General features: G+C 51.6%; 2 protein-coding genes across 4 annotated transcripts; both read left to right on the top strand.

Annotated features, from left to right (window-relative positions):
- Positions 1 to 3,797: 3,797 nt before the first annotated feature.
- CENPB (centromere protein B) lies at positions 3,798 to 6,652 on the top strand. The gene has a single exon (XM_020877055.2). The coding sequence runs from the start codon at positions 4,023 to 4,025 to the stop codon at positions 5,829 to 5,831; it is 1,809 nt and encodes a 602-aa protein (XP_020732714.2). The 5' UTR covers positions 3,798 to 4,022; the 3' UTR covers positions 5,832 to 6,652.
- Positions 6,653 to 6,750: 98 nt separating this feature from the next.
- SPEF1 (sperm flagellar 1) lies at positions 6,751 to 12,786 on the top strand. 3 transcript variants are annotated; one of them, XM_020877081.2, is made up of 8 exons: positions 6,751 to 9,528; positions 10,537 to 10,648; positions 10,997 to 11,153; positions 11,331 to 11,370; positions 11,518 to 11,578; positions 11,790 to 11,913; positions 12,012 to 12,115; positions 12,340 to 12,786. In XM_020877081.2, the coding sequence occupies exons 1-8, from the start codon at positions 9,420 to 9,422 to the stop codon at positions 12,662 to 12,664; spliced, it is 1,032 nt and encodes a 343-aa protein (XP_020732740.2). In that variant the 5' UTR covers positions 6,751 to 9,419; the 3' UTR covers positions 12,665 to 12,786. The 3 variants fall into 3 exon arrangements, with proteins under 3 accessions (XP_020732740.2, XP_020732743.1, XP_020732741.2); XM_020877082.2 differs by lacking the exon at positions 6,751 to 9,528 and adding an exon at positions 9,539 to 9,754; XM_020877084.2 differs by having other exon boundaries at positions 12,012 to 12,433.
- The last annotated feature ends 3,018 nt before the right edge of the window (positions 12,787 to 15,804 follow it).

Here is a 15,804-nt window from a genome sequence, read left to right as displayed (position 1 = left end):
ATCTATAGATGGAAAGTAAATGAGTGGTTGTTTAGGGCTGGGCAAAGGACAGGGAGTGGATAGGGAGATGATAGCTAAAGAGTATGAGCTTCCTTTATAAAGTAATGAAAATGTGCCATCTTTCCAATTTTCCACCTTAGGGAAATCCACAGTCCACCTTCCTTTCTTTTGGCCCAGGCTGTTCAAAGTTGCCCATCAGGCCTATACCCATTCCTCTTAGCTCATCACTATTCTTTGTGCCTCTCAGCAAACTTTTCATTTTCATTTTCAAGAGCCTGTAGTATTTGCTATTGAATAAAACTTAGAAAATTCAGCAAAGTAGAAAAAAAAAAAAAAAAGCTCAACCACAGTAATTTCACCCAAACATCCATTGATTATAAGCCAGGATGGGTGAGGGGTAGGAGGACATAAGTGCATATGGAAGAACCCCCCAAAACATCGACTTGGTTTCCTGAGGATTTGTGGGAAGGAGTGCTGGTGGCGCTCATGGTAAAGAAACCACCTGCCAATGCAGGAGACATAAGGGATGCAGGTTCGATACCTGGGTTGGGAAGATCCCTGCTATCCACTCCAGTATTCTTGCCTGGAGAATCCCACAGACAGAGGAACCTGGCGAGCTACAGTCCATGGGCTTGCAAAGAGTCAGACATGACTGAAACAACTGAGCTCGCACATCCTCAGCTAGCTGTACCTACATTTACTCCTGCATAGGGACCACAAACCCATTATGGGCCAAGCACTGATCTGACTCTTATGAGAAAGTTTCCCAAGTTGTCTTCTGGACCTTGTGATTAGAAGGATATTTTTTATGTCTTGAGATGGGAGGAGGGGGGCAGGGAGAGAAACCCTCTCTAAGTAAGACATAACATCCAGAAGCAATAAAGGAAAAAACTGACAGACCTGCCTATTTAAAAAGATTTTTAAAAATTCTCATATCTGAGATTCCTTGTTTGTTGCTCAGTGGCTCAGTTGTGAGATTTCTTAGGCTAAGTTAAAGGACAGCGGCAGATTGGGAGAAAGTATTTTCAATATACTAAAAGATTTTATGTTCAGAGCCTATGAAGAGCTCCCAAAAGTCAACAAAATGACAAATACAAGAGAAACAAAGGCAAAAGATATGACTAGAAAATTCTCAGGCTTCAGATGGCCAATACACATATGAAAAGAGAAATGCACACTAAAAGAACGGTGAGTTACACCTTTCTTAACTTCCAGGACAGGATACAAGACTGAATTTCCTCCTACTGCTTTACTGTTCCTCCCAAATTTCTTGTTAGCTTTTCTTGAGCCCTTAACCTTGGAGAACCCAGGGCACTGTCTTTGGTCCTCCTTTCTGTTTTGTCCACACCCGTTTCCTTGAAGCTCCAGATCCTCAGCCTGTCCCTCTGGGTCACAGCCTTCCTCTCTGCCTACTCCTCATGCTACTTAAAGATTAAAAAAAACAAAAACACTACAATTCATTGCTTTAAGAACTTGTCATTTTTATGCATTTGGTGGAGGAAGAGGCTTCAGGGATTTGTATGTATGTATATATGTATGTATGCTTATGTACATACATGACATTATTTCTGTAGGTGCAAACACATACATTTATGGCTAAATGCATGGAACAGCACAGAAAGTGACCCCCTGAGATGTTATCAGTGTTTATATATGGATTGTAGGATTATCATCAAACAGATTTAAAACTACAGTGTTGCTTATAAAAATAACCTAAATGTGTAACAAAAGGCTTCACTGATTAGTATTCAACCATAGTTGGGACAATATACAACCATTAAAAAGTTTGCAGTACTTTATCTGTAAGGCAAAATTCTCATCACTTGATGCCAGGTAAAGAAGCATTTAGAAAATTCAGCAGTGGCCACATGACTGGAAAAGATTACTTTTCATTCCAATCCCAAGAAAGGCAATGCCAAAGAATGTTCAAACTACCCCACAATTTCACTCATTTCACATGATAGCAAGGTAATGCTCAAAATTCTTTAAGCTAGGCTTCAACAGTATGTGAACCGACAACTTCCAGATGTACAAGTTGGATTTAGAAAAGGCAGAGGAACCAGAGATCAAATTGCTACCATCTGTTGGATCATAGAAAAAGCAAGAGAATTACAGAAAAACATCTACTTCTGCTTCATTGACTATGCTAAAGCCTTTGACTGTGTGATCACAACAAATTGTGGAAAATTCTTAAAGAAGATGGAATACCAGACCATCTTATCTGCTTCCTGAGAAACCTGTATGCAGGTCAAGTAGCAACAGTTAGAACTGTACATGGAACAATGGACTGGTTCAAAATTGGGAAAGGAGCACATAAAGGCTGTATATTGTCACCCTGCTTATATAACTTATATGCAGAGTACATCATTTGAAATGCCAGGCTGTATGAAGCACAAGCTGGAATCAAGATTTCTGGGAGAAATATCAACAACCTCAGATATGCAGATGACACTACCCTTATGGCAGAAAGCAAAGAGGAACTAAAGAGGCTCTTGATGAAGGTATAAAAGGAAAGTAAAAAAGCTGGCTTAACACTCAACATTCAAAAACCAAAAATCATGGCATCCGGTCCCATCACTTCATGGCAAATGGATGGGGTAACAATGGAACAGTGACAGACTTTATTTTCTTGGGCTCCAAAATCACTGCAGATGGTGACTGCAGCTGTGAAATTAAGACACTTGCTCCTTGGAAGGAAAGCTATGAAAAATATAGACAGTGTATTAAAAAGCAGAGACAAAGACTCTTTAAGGGCCTTAAAAAGCAAAGACTTTGCTGACAAAGGTCTGTATAGTCAAAGCTATGGTTTTTTCCAGTAGTCATGCACAGATGTGACAGTTGGACCGTAAAGAAGGGTGAGTGCAAAAGAACTGATGCTTTGGTATGGTGGCGGAGAAGACTCCTGAGAGTCCAAGGGACTCTCTGCAAGGAGATCAAACCAGTCAATCCTAAAGGCAATCAACCCTGAATATATGAATGATGCCAAATTTGAAGTTCCAAATCTTTGGCTACCTGATGCAAACAGCTGACTCATTGGAAAAGACCCTGATGCTGGGAAAGGCTGAAGGCAGAAGCAGGGGAAGAGAGAGGAGGAGGTTGGCTGGCATCACCAACTCGATGGACATAAGTTTGAGCAAACTTGGGGAGACAGTGAAGGACAGGGAAGCCTACTGTGCTGCAGTCCACGCGGTCGCAAAGGGCTGAGCAACTCAATGACTGAACAACAAAAAAGCAACAGGAGATGCCAATATATGCCTATACCGTCTGATTCGTTTTATGAGATAAATTTTTAAAAAGAAAACTACATGCGCCTAGAGATAAGACTGGGAGAAAATGTATCCAACCGTGAGCTGTGCATCTCTCCAGGTGTTGGGATGAAAGGTGCTTTTTTAGTTTCCATTATTTTTCAGTTTCCGGGGGAAAAAAAAAGCGGGATATTTCTATCTTAATAAAAAAAAAAAAAAGACAAAACACGGTTGTTATTCTTTGAAAGCAGCAAATCTCTGCCCACCCGGCGCAAAGGCCGGGCACACAGCCGCAGCCCTCACTGCTGCCAGAGGGTCACCAGACGCCACAGCGCTGGCCTTTCCGGCAGGCCGAAGCGCCCCCGCGCGGTCTGTCCCGGGCGGCGGGGAGAGGGGTGGGCGCGGAGGGCTGGAGGCGGTGCCGGGCGTCCCCGCGCTTCCCGCGAGATCCCGCTCCCCGCTCCGCCCTGCTCGCCGCGCTCCCGGCTCCCCGCTCCCCGCGCCGCGACACTTCCTGTCTTCAGCTCCCGCGCCGCCCGCCCGCGCCCGCGCCCGCGCCTGCCGCCTGCCGCCCACCGCCCGGCGCCGCGCCCGCCGGCGCCCCCGAAGGTGCCCCCGGCCCGGCCGGGTCGCCGCCCCGCCCGCCGCCCCGCGAGCCGCTTTGTCTCGGGCGGGGCGCGCGGGAGAGGCCGCCAGGTGCCCCCCGCCGCGGGCCCGGGCCCCCCGCCCCGGGGTGGCGGCGGTGGCGCCGGGCCCCGGGGCGGGGGGCGCGCCGGGATGGGCCCCAAGCGGCGGCAGCTGACGTTCCGGGAGAAGTCGCGGATCATCCAGGAGGTGGAGGAGAACCCGGACCTGCGCAAGGGCGAGATCGCGCGGCGCTTCAACATCCCACCGTCCACGTTGAGCACCATCCTGAAGAACAAGCGCGCCATCCTGGCGTCGGAGCGCAAGTACGGTGTAGCCTCCACCTGTCGCAAGACCAACAAACTGTCCCCTTACGACAAGCTCGAGGGGCTGCTCATCGCCTGGTTCCAGCAAATCCGCGCCGCTGGCCTGCCGGTCAAGGGCATCATCCTCAAGGAGAAGGCGCTGCGTATAGCCGAGGAGCTGGGCATGGACGACTTCACTGCCTCCAATGGCTGGCTGGACCGCTTCCGCCGGCGCCACGGTGTAGTGTCCTGCAGCGGCGTGGCCCGCGCCAGGTCGCGCAGCTCTGCCCCCCGGCCCCCAGCGGCGCCCGCCAGCCCTCCCGCAGTGCCCTCGGAGGGCAGCGGTGGGGGTACCACGGGCTGGCGCGCTCGGGAGGAGCAGCCACCGTCGGTGGCCGAGGGCTACGCTTCCCAGGACGTGTTCAGCGCCACTGAGACCAGTCTGTGGTACGACTTCCTGCCCGACCAAGCGGCGGGGCTGTGTGGCAGTGATGGACGGGCACGCAGGGCCACCCAGCGCCTGAGTGTCCTGCTGTGTGCCAACGCCGATGGTAGTGAGAAGCTGCCCCCGCTTGTGGCTGGCAAGTCGGCCAAACCCCGTGCAGGCCAAGCTGGCCTGCCCTGTGACTATACCGCCAACTCTAAGGGTGGTGTTACCACCCAGGCTCTGGCCAAGTACCTGAAGGCCCTGGACACCCGCATGGCTGCAGAATCTCGCCGAGTCCTGCTGCTGGCTGGCCGCCTGGCTGCCCAGTCCCTGGATACCTCGGGCCTGCGGCATGTGCAGCTGGCCTTCTTCCCACCAGGCACGGTGCAGCCGCTGGAGCGTGGCGTGGTCCAACAGGTGAAGGGCCACTACCGCCAGGCCATGCTGCTGAAGGCCATGGCAGCGCTAGAGGGCCAGGATCGCTCAGGCCTGCAGCTAGGCCTCATGGAGGCCCTGCACTTCGTAGCTGCGGCTTGGCAGGCTGTGGAACCTTCCGACATAGCTGCCTGCTTTCGTGAGGCTGGCTTTGGGGGTGGCCCTAATGCTACCATCACTACTGCCCTCAAGAGTGAGGGAGAGGAAGAGGAGGAAGAGGAGGAGGAGGAGGAAGAAGAGGAAGAGGAGGGTGAAGGGGAGGAGGAGGAGGAGGAGGATGGTGAGGAGGAGGAGGAAGGGGGGGAAGGAGAGGAGCTCGGGGAGGAAGAGGAGGTAGAAGAGGAGGGTGATGTTGATGACAGTGATGAAGAGGAAGAGGAGGAGGAGGAAGAGAGCTCCTCTGAGGGCTTGGAGGCTGAGGACTGGGCCCAGGGTGTAGTGGAGGCTGGTGGCAGCTTCGGAGGTTACGGTGCCCAGGAGGAGGCCCAGTGCCCTACCCTCCATTTCCTGGAAGGTGAGGAGGACTCTGAGTCAGACAGTGAGGAAGAAGAGGAAGATGATGATGAGGAGGATGAAGATGATGAAGATGATGAGGAGGATGGTGATGAGGTGCCTGTACCCAGCTTCGGGGAAGCAATGGCTTACTTTGCTATGGTCAAGAGGTACCTCACCTCCTTCCCCATCGATGACCGTGTGCAAAGCCACATCCTCCACTTGGAACATGACCTGGTTCATGTGACCAGAAAGAACCATGCCAGGCAGGCAGGAGTTAGGGGTCTTGGACATCAAAGCTGAGCCAGTGAGCTCAGCCATGCCCCCAACCTGGATGTGGCAGCACCAGGGCAGAGGACTCTCTGGGCGACTGCTGTGGATGGAGGCAGAGTGGGGAATCCCACATCCTTTAGTGATATTCTCCTGGCCCTGTGACAGGCCCAGTCACCTCTCTAGGGCCTGGGGCTGGCATCAACCTCACTGCCTGCTTTTTGCCTCTTTTTCAGAATCCTCTTTCCTCTCCAGTTGCCCCTAGGCATGGGGGACTCGGTGGGGAGGATGGGGAGCTGTCCGGTGCTACCACACCGTGCCATCACTGGACTAGGCCACAGTAGCAGCCAGGGGTGGACCCTGGAAGCTCCTGGCCAGAGAGTGCCTCTCCCCTCTGCCATCCACACCAGGTCTTTGGTGGGGGGGACCCCAAAGCCATTCTGGGAAGGGCTCCAGAGAAAAGTCCAGCCTAGGACCCCACAAGGCTGGCAGCCCCACATCCCTGTCCCCAGGCCACCTTGAGAAGCACAGTCTAACCACGGGCTCTTAGGCCTGCCTCAGCCTGCTTCCCCACTTCCCAACCCCTTCCTCTGGCCCAGTCCATGTTACTTTGGCCCTTGGTTTTCTTTCAGATTGGAGGTTCTCAAGAGGCCCTCCAGAGGAGTGATAATGGGCACTTCCCTTGTGGGCAGCTGCAGGCCCCATGCCTCTCCTTCCTCTCTGGCAGGGCCCTATCCTGGGCAGGGGGCCTGGGGCTGGGCCCAGAGTCCAGCCATCCAGCTGCTCCTTTCCCAGTCTGAATTCAATAAATCTGTCTGCCCCCCTTTTGTGGGAGTGGACATTTTAACAGCCAAGGGTGCATCCTTCATGGTCTGGGCTTGCGTCTGTCTTGGGGACACTTCTTTCCCGGTTCCTTTTGATCCCTGCTCTGGTGGGACAAATGAGAGAGTGGCTACAGCCCAGGCCCTGACCAGGGTGAGGGGCAACATCTGTATTTAAATGTTGCCTAATCTGCCTGCCTCCTTAAGTGCAGGAGACTTAAGAGTCGGTTCAATCCCTGGGTCGAGAAGATCCCCTGGAGGAGGCAATGGCACCCCACTCCAGTATTCTTATCAGGAGAATCCCATGGACAGAGGAGCCTGTCGTGCTACAGTCCATAGGGTTGCAAAGAGGCGGACATGACTGTCAGCACAGGCTTGGGGGCAGGAGGGATCTTCAGTGCACCAATGCCTGGGGGTGGGTTTGAGGAAGCTGGGCCTTGCAGTGCTTAGGGGTAGGAAGCTTTGGGTCACTTGGCTAGGATAGGAGGGAGGGAGCCAACAGTCCCTGGAGGGCCAAATTAAGCTAGATGCCCGGGAACTAGGCTTATCAAGGCCCATTAAAGAAGATCCTTGCAGGAGACGGGCAGGAGGGCAGAAAGAAAAGAATGTTGGGGGCAGCTCCTGTGGGCCAGGTTGGAGTTGTAGGGGTATCCCTTGTATGGTACCTTAAGTGGGGAGTCCTCTGCGCCTTTCAGTGATTGGCATCTCCAGTCCTGGCGGCTATCCTTGGAAACAGTGGCAGGGTAGAGGTGGAATTGCTGGGGACACATTGCACCCCGAAGAGGTTGAGGATGTTAACCACTCCCTGTGTGATGCCCTCTAGAGGGCCCCCCCATCCAAAGGTGAGACAGCCTGATCTGCTGATCCTACCTGCCTTTTCTCTTCTCACCCCTCCCAGGCCCTTCCTCATTGAGGCCCTCAGGCCCCAGTAGTTCCAGTGAGGGGAGGGCCTGAGCTTGAGCAGGCTGGCAGCTCTGGGCCCCAAACCGGTTTTCCCACCTTGCCTGAGGCTGGCACATCACACCTCTGTTTCCCTGCCCCCACCTCATTGCAGTTCCTCCTCTCTCCACCCTGGAATGTGGGGGCCAGGGGGAGCACTTATCCACATCATCTTTTTAAACAGGAAGGTGGAGGGGCTGTTCCACACTTTCCCTTCCACACCTCTGGCACTCAGGGATTCCTTCTAGGCCTTGAAGGCTTCAGAACTAAGAGCAAAAAGTACCTGGGATTCTCAGCCCCACCTTGGCCCACGTCTAGTCCCCATCTGAGCTCTGGAGGATGAGACAAAGAAGCCCAGTCTACCCCCTCGCCTGCTCTGGAGTAAATGGGTGGGAGCAGTAGTCTTCTCCCTAGATGCCACTGGCCAATCCAAGTCCCTCGCCTCAAATACCAAGGCAAATGCTTCCATTTATCTGCTGCCAACAAGAATGCCTCTTGCTCGAACTGAGATCATCTCTTTAATGATAACACCAGTCGACATGAATAGGGCTCTTGCTATGTGCCAGCCTCTGTGCTAAACACTAGATGCTCACAAAGCTCCTGTGAGGGGACTTACTTCCCTGGTGGCCCAGTGGCTAAGACTCTCTGCTCTCAGTGCAGGGGAGCCTGGGTGCGATCCCTGGTCAGGGAACTAGATCCTACAGGCTGCAACTAAAGATCCTGCTTGCCGCAGCGAAGATAGAAGATCCCCTGTGCTGCAACTGAGATCCGACGCGTCCAAATAAATAAAATATTCTTTAAAAAAGAAACCCGTATGAGGTAGGTAAAACCATGAGAAAACATGTACAGAAAAGTGCCCAAAGCCAAATCACTAGTCTGTGGGAGAAGCAAGCTCTCTTCCCCAGGCTGATCTTGAAGTGTCCCTTTACTAAGACATTCTTAGCTCTGTTTTCCTAAAGGAACTGGTTACTGACTCAGTTTCTAAACTGTAGAATAGCTTTGGGAGATGAATGGTGTAGAAGTGTCTACAGGAGCTGAAGCTCCCGTACTTATAACTAATGCCTGTTCCCCCAGTCCCCAAATACAGATCTGTAAATATCCTTCCCATTCTCCCTATTACTCCTTTGGGACAAATAGATGAGAACCATATCCATTTCATGAAGAAGGAAATAAGGTTAAGGACTTAAATGACCTGCAAAGACATTGGTCTTGAGGTCTGGTGTTCTCCCTGGGAATCTGGGTTACATACTAAATGCCTCACCAGAACTCTACTGGGGATGGGGGTGGGGGGTAAGGGACAGTGGTGTGGGGATGGCTCTATGAGCACAGAGCTCTGAGGAGGACCTGGCAAGGACTGTCACACAGCCTTCCACAGTCCAGATGTGAAGCAGCTGGTGACTAACAACAGAGCCCCAGATAAAGCTGACAAACACTGGGCTGCTGCCTTCACTTAGGACTGATTGCTAAAGGACCCTGAAGGGGATCCCTGTTCTGAAGACACTGATGCAGGGATTCTGGAGGCCTGGTTGTCTTCGGCAGTTCCCAGAGTGGGCCATTTGGCAGAGGTGGTTTCTTGGGAGGCGGGGAAGAGAAACTGCCTTTTCAAAGTGAGGCCTGAAGTGAGGCAGCGGGAGGGGGGAAAACTACAACTCCCAGAAGCCCCTGCTCCCCGGCGAGTCAGTTTCGGTTGCCATGGTTTCAGAAAACAATATGGCCGCTCCCAGCTGGGAGGCGAGTCTGGGTTAGAGACGCAGCGGCGGATCTGGGTCGCAGCAGTGGCGAGAGAAGAGGTCTTGAGGGCTCGTGAGGTTGGCCCTGGACGCTATACAGCTGGAACAGGCTGACCTTTCCGAGGGCGCCAATGGCGGGCAGCGTGGATGAGGAAGCACTGCACCAACTGTATCTGTGGGTAGACAACATCCCTCTGTCCCGGCCCAAGCGAAATCTGTCCCGGGACTTCAGTGATGGAGGTGTGTGCTCCAACGTGTGTGAGTGTGTCCGTACGCACGCCTGGGTGTGTCCTGTATGTCTTTGTGTGTCAACGCCTTCTGTCCTGTATGTACGTGTGTACAGGGTCTATGTGAATACATGTCTCTTGGTGCTTGTGTGCTTGTGGCAGAGGGGTTAGGTGTGGGTTAGGGAGAGGGGTGTCCATCTCCTAAGATTTCAATTGCAGAAGTGTGCATCTGTGGGAATGTGAGCATGTGTGTGTCCATATTTATGTATACATGTTCTATCCTTTGTGTGGGGTGTATTCTGTGTGTGTATGTGTCTATGACTCCTTCCCTGAACTTTAATGACTAAGATGTGTATTTGTGCATATGTGTGTGTGTGTGTGCATGCTTATTCCAGTATTCTATATGTCTTGTGGGAGTCTGAGCATGTGTTTGTTCATATGCAAGTTGATATGTTCTGTCCTATATGTAAAAATGGGCGTGTTGTGTGCGTATGTTTCTTTGTGATTGTTTAGGTGTCTGTGTGTTGAAGACTCTCTCCTGGGATTTTAATGACAGAAGTATGCATTTCTCTGTGTGTATATTGATGCATATGTGACTCTTTGTGTTTCTGTGTATATGTGTATTGGTAACTGTCTCTTGGGACACTGGTGATGGCCCTATGTGTCTGCGTGTGTTTCTACACCTCTGTATCATTGTGTGTTTGTGTGTATTTATGTCAATTCCTATAGCTCTTGGATACTCATTCTGTAATAGGGGACTAGAGACCTTAGTTTTCAGATGCCCTGAGTTAATGGCAAAGGGATGAAGCTCTTCTGGAGAATTTGTCTCTGCCTGATCACTGTTCTTGCTCTCTTACCTCCCCTCCATATTATCCTTCCCCTTTCCACATCTCTACCTCTTCTGTTGGCCCCACCACTCTGCCACCCCTGATTCTCCCACCCCACCCATTCCTTCTCCCTCTTCCTTCTTCCTTACCCATCTCTACACCTTCCATGTCTGCTCCCACCTCCTCTCCCTCAGTCCTGGTAGCAGAGGTCATCAAGTTTTACTTCCCCAAGATGGTGGAGATGCACAATTATGTCCCTGCCAACTCTCTCCAGCAGAAACTGAGCAACTGGGGTCACCTGAACAGGTAACAGAATACCTGGGCACACTAGTGGGATTTCTAGCCCCTAGTCTGGGATCTGAGCAAGGGTTGCCCAGCCCCTCCACCTCCTATGGTCTCCACAATCCAGGCTGGTGGCTGGGGTGGGGAGGACAATGCAGACAGAATCTATCTGGTAACAAAATCAAGGGACTCTTCTTTGGGGGAGGTGACAAGGATCCTCGAGACATACATGCTCTGGGCTCAGGTTGGGTGCCCTTCCATTCCCCCACGGCTGTGCACGGAAGGGCTACCACTGCTGCATCTCCTTCCTTCCCCCCACCCATCACTTCATCCACCCAGGAATCAATTCACCATCCCTGTGTCTACCCCCAGGAAGGTGCTGAACAAACTGAACTTCTCTGTACCAGAAGACGTGATGCGCAAGATAGCACAGTGTGCCCCAGGTGTGGTGGAGCTGGTGCTCATTCCACTGAGGCAGCGCCTAGAGGAGCGTCAGAGACGTAGGAAGCAGGGCATCGGCTCCTTACAGGTGCCTCCTCACTCCAGCTTCTTGCACTGTTCTAGGGGAGTTTCCCAGGCAGCAGAAAGCTCTGCCTCAGTGACAAGTTGGGAGAAGGGTGCCTGGCTAAAGGGAGCCCACAGCGGGAGGGATGTCCCTGGAAGTGGGCAGCCCAAGGTCACTGCAAACTCTGGGCGGTTCTTTCAGGAGCTGACTCCCCAGGATGGCACTGACTACATGGATGTGGGTAAGGTAGCCTTTACTTCCCTTCCCTTCCAGGAAGAGCTTTTCTCCTGTCCTTCCTTCCTGTGGGGGAAGGGGTGGGACTACAGGGAGAGGGAAGACAGGAAAATAGAACTCCTTCAGGGTTATTCCTATACTTGCCTTGTCTCAGGTTTGTCCCAGAAGGCCCGAGGGGAAGGTGCCCCAGACCCCCAGGGACGGGGCCAACTCAGGTAAGGAAGCTGGGAGCTCCTGACCTTACCAAGCCTGATATTCTCTCTACCTGGGAGGTCAGGGTGAGGGTTGCATCTGGAAAGATAGGGAAGTCAGGGATGGAGGGATTTCATGGGCAGTGAGAGGGAGGGAAGGCTTGGTCGAGGGACACTGAAAGGGTGATGGTGAGGTCTGAGATCCAAGCCTCAGCTAAGCTGCATCTCACCCCAGGGAGGGCCGACTGCCTGTGCCCCAGCCTCCAGGGTACAGCCAGGCAGTGCAAAGCGACCCAAGCTTCGTCCTCCAGATCGCTGAAAAGGAGCAGGAGCTGTTGGCCTCGCAGGAGACCGTGCAGGTGAAGGCGCACTGGGAGGGAGCAGGGGGATTGAGGCCTGGGAATATGGGCAGGGCGCAGCAGGCCACTGGACTTGACTTCTGTGTGGCTTGGCCTAGGTCCTGCAGATGAAGGTGAGACGCTTGGAGCACTTGCTCCAGCTCAAGAACGTGCGCATAGAAGACCTCTCCCGGAGGCTCCAGCAGGCAGAGCGTAAGCAGCGGTGAGCCTGGGAGACGCCCCCTTATCCGCCAGAGCCCAGACATCGCAACTGATGCACCCACCTCGAAGGGCAGACGAATGGGTGGGCGGAGCCAGCTGCTCCAGTGAGCCTCCTGGGACACAAGCGCCCCCTTGGGGTATGAGTGAGCATGGGGGGCAGTGGGACAGGAACCCTCCAAGCGGAGCCCAGGAACTGAGCCACTCCTTCCGCTCCATCTGGGTCAGGAGAATGGACCGCTTTCCAGAACCCAGAGGCCACATGCAGAGACCTGGCGTGCGCCCCAAATCAGTGTTTGACACCAGGGACTCTGCCTTGGTGCTCCCAGTGCTGGGCCTTAGGGGGTGGTCCCCCAGCTTGGTCCGCACCCTTAGAACCAGGTCCCCACCCAGCTCTGGTGACAGCAGCGTCTCCATCCAGGCTAGTTCTCTGTACCATGGGTCAAAGGGGAGGCTGTCCGAGACAGCTGAGGGGCTTCCTTGCCCTTCCTGGGCACTCACCTGGGACCCAGCTAAAAGCTGGAGAACACAGCAGCTGAAGAGGAAGGGGTGAGGTGTGAGCTCAGCCATAGACTGTGCCTTCCAGGTGTCCTCCACTCCCACAGTGTATGTTGAGAATATTTGGGGGATGTGGAGCTGAGTTGTTCCCATTAAAGTTATGGTGTCCTTCCTGTGCCTGCTTTCTCTTCTCTGAGGGAAGTGAGTTCCTGTCCCCCTTGTGTTATCCCCACCCCTTAAGTGAAAGAGCTTTGTGGGCCCAGGCTGGGTCTCAACTCTTGGGGAGCTGGACCCTGCAGTGGCCACTTCTTGGTAGGAGGATGGTTTTGTGCACTAGGACAGCCTGACTAACTCTTAGAAGTTTAACTCTTAACTAAGTCAGACCTTAGACTGACCCCCAAACTTACTCTCAGTGACTTCCAGCATTGCCCAAACCCAACCACAAGTCCAGGCTTCAGATTCTTCCCAAATGTAGCCACAGAGTCACCCTCAACCTTGCTTATGGATTCACCCCTAAACGTGTATGACTCCCGACCCTGCCCACAGACTGACGCCAAGTTCTATGGACCAAGACCAAGCTTGACTCCCAACCCTTACCAAGATACCATGGCCTTGGTGTGACTTTAACTCTGATCATTACACTCCTAGTAACATTGAACATTTGAATATCCTGGGACCCCACAATTCTATTCCTAGGCATATATTCAGCATCACTTCAGTTCATTTGCTCAGTCGTATCCGACTCTTTGCGACCCCATGGACTGCAGCACACCAGGCCTCCTGTCCATCCATAACTCCTAGAGCTTGCTCAAAGTCATGTCCATCAAGTTGGTGATGCCATCCAACCATCTCATCCTCTGTCATCCCCTTTTCCTCCTGCCTTCAATCTTTCCCAGCATCAGGGTCTTTTCCAGAGTCAGTCCTTCACACCAGGTGGCCAAAGTATTGGAGCTTCAGCTTCAGCATCAGTCCTCCCAATGAATATTCAGGGTTAATTTCCTTTAGGATTGACTGGTTTGATCTCCTTGCAGTCCAAGGGACTCTCAAGAGTCTTCTCCAACATATTCAGCATATCCAGGGGAAACTTAAGTTCCTGTGTTTTGTGACACATGTACTGCGATGTTCATAGCAACACTCCTTGTAATAGCAGAACTGAAAAGAACTCCTATTTATTCTCTATTACAAACTTAGTGACTTGAACAGCACATATTTATTACCTCATATTTTCTGTGGGTGAAGAGTCCAGGCATGGCTTAGTTGGATCCTCTGGTTCAGGGCTTCTCACAAGGCTGCGGTCAAAGTGTTGGCCAGAGCTATGGTCTCATCTGAAAACTGGGGAAAGATTGACTTTCTGAGTTCACTTGGTTGTCGACAGTTAAGTTCTTTGTGGGCTGACGGACTGAGGGTTTGCTTTTTGCTGGCTATTGACTGGCGGCTGCCCTCATTTCCTTGCCACGTGACCATCTCCAGTATGATAGCTTACTTCATCAAAACCAGCAAAGGAGTTAATGGAGTCTGTTAGCAAGATGGAAGTTATAATCTTACCTAATGTAATCACAGAAGTGACATCCATCACATTTGTGGTACTCCATTTATTAAAAGTCATTAGACAGGGACTTCCCTGGTGGTCCAGTGGTTAAGAATCCACCTTGCAATGTAGGGGACTCAATTTCAATCCCTGGTCAGGGAAAGAGCCCACAGGCTGCGGAGCAGCTAAGCCTGGGTGCCACAACTAGAGAGCCCGTACTCTGCAACAAAGATCCTATGGGCTGCAGCTAAGACCCAAGGCAGCAAAATAAATAAATAATTCATGAAGTCCAGCCCACTTTCAAGGGGAGAGGTACACATAGGTGTGAAAACCAAGAGGCAGGGATAACTGGGAGCTATTTTAAAAGCTCATGACCATGCAGATGAAGGAACAATGAAAGGATAAAATCTAGAATAGTGTTACTTCTGAGAGAAAGCAGAAGACTTATTCTATTGTTGATGGACATCTGGGTGGTTTCCAGTTGGGGGCTGTTACAAATGATGCCGCCACAAAGATTTGTATACATGTCTTTTGATGTGTAACTAAGAGTGGAATTGCTGGGTCACAGGGTTGGCATTTTATCCGCTCTATTAGATACTGCCAAGCAGTTTTCCAATGAGGCTATAACTGTTTAATTTTTATTAAAAAGAATGAAGTCCAGGGAATTCCCTGGCATCCCAGTGGTTAGGACTCCAGGTTTTCACTGACAAGGGTGCAGCTTCAGCCCCTGCTTGGGGAAAGCAAGATCCCACAAGCTGGGCTGTACAGCCAAAAAAAAAAAAAAAAAGAAGAAGAAAAAAGGGGGAAAAAAAAAATAATGAAGTCCAGAAAACCATGTGTTTGAAGCTGGAGTGGATGCTTTACATATGCTCAATCTGTTCTCCTAACCTGGAGTTGCTCATAAGTCCTCCCTTGCTGACTCACCCTATTCTTGGTACACAGGACTTTGAGGGGGGGCAGCTGGGTACCTTCTACCCTGACTTCCTCCTGGCATGAAGAGTCTCATTTCCTCCTGGAGGCTTTCTGGAACCATCTGCACTTGCACTGTGGCTTTGGGGCCTACCCTGGGAGCCTGTAATATCCCCAGGCAGGGAAAGCTCTGTATTGCAGGTCCCCTCAACTGGCCAGTTAGCCAGACTGCCCAGTGCCTGTGAGGAATGTTTGGCAGGGACAGGAAATCACAGTTCTTTTTGTCTTTTATCTCCCACTCTAAACTGTAAGTGCTTTTAACTCCAGAGCCTTGCACAGTAACTTGCTTGTCACATACATTTAGTAAATAGTTGTTGAAAGAAGGTGACAAAAGTCCCAAGGGAAAGAAAAAAGAAATAATAGTTAGTCGTTAGTCTGTATGTCTGAAAGAATCCATAGCAGGGATGATTTTGAGAAGTTGACTAGAAAAATATAACAGGAAGGCATTAACCTGGTCTTGAAAGGAGGGTAGTTTTGCCTATGAGAGAGCGGGAAGGCCATTCCAGGTGGGAAGGTAGTATAAGGAGGGGATCATAAATTCAGATGTCTACATAGACCCAGAGGTAAAATAAATGTCAGAAAATAGGGACTGGTGAGGACTATGGTAAATTGAGGTGTCAGCCTTTGGTGCCAGGCTAGAATTGAATCCACACTGTTCAATCAATAAGAGGAAGAACAAGCAGAGAAGGAGGAAGAAT

This window comes from Odocoileus virginianus, chromosome 9, assembly GCF_023699985.2.
Source record: "Odocoileus virginianus isolate 20LAN1187 ecotype Illinois chromosome 9, Ovbor_1.2, whole genome shotgun sequence".
NCBI classification, from domain to species: Eukaryota; Metazoa; Chordata; class Mammalia; order Artiodactyla; family Cervidae; genus Odocoileus; species Odocoileus virginianus.
This window is presented reverse-complemented; position numbering and strand designations above follow the sequence as displayed.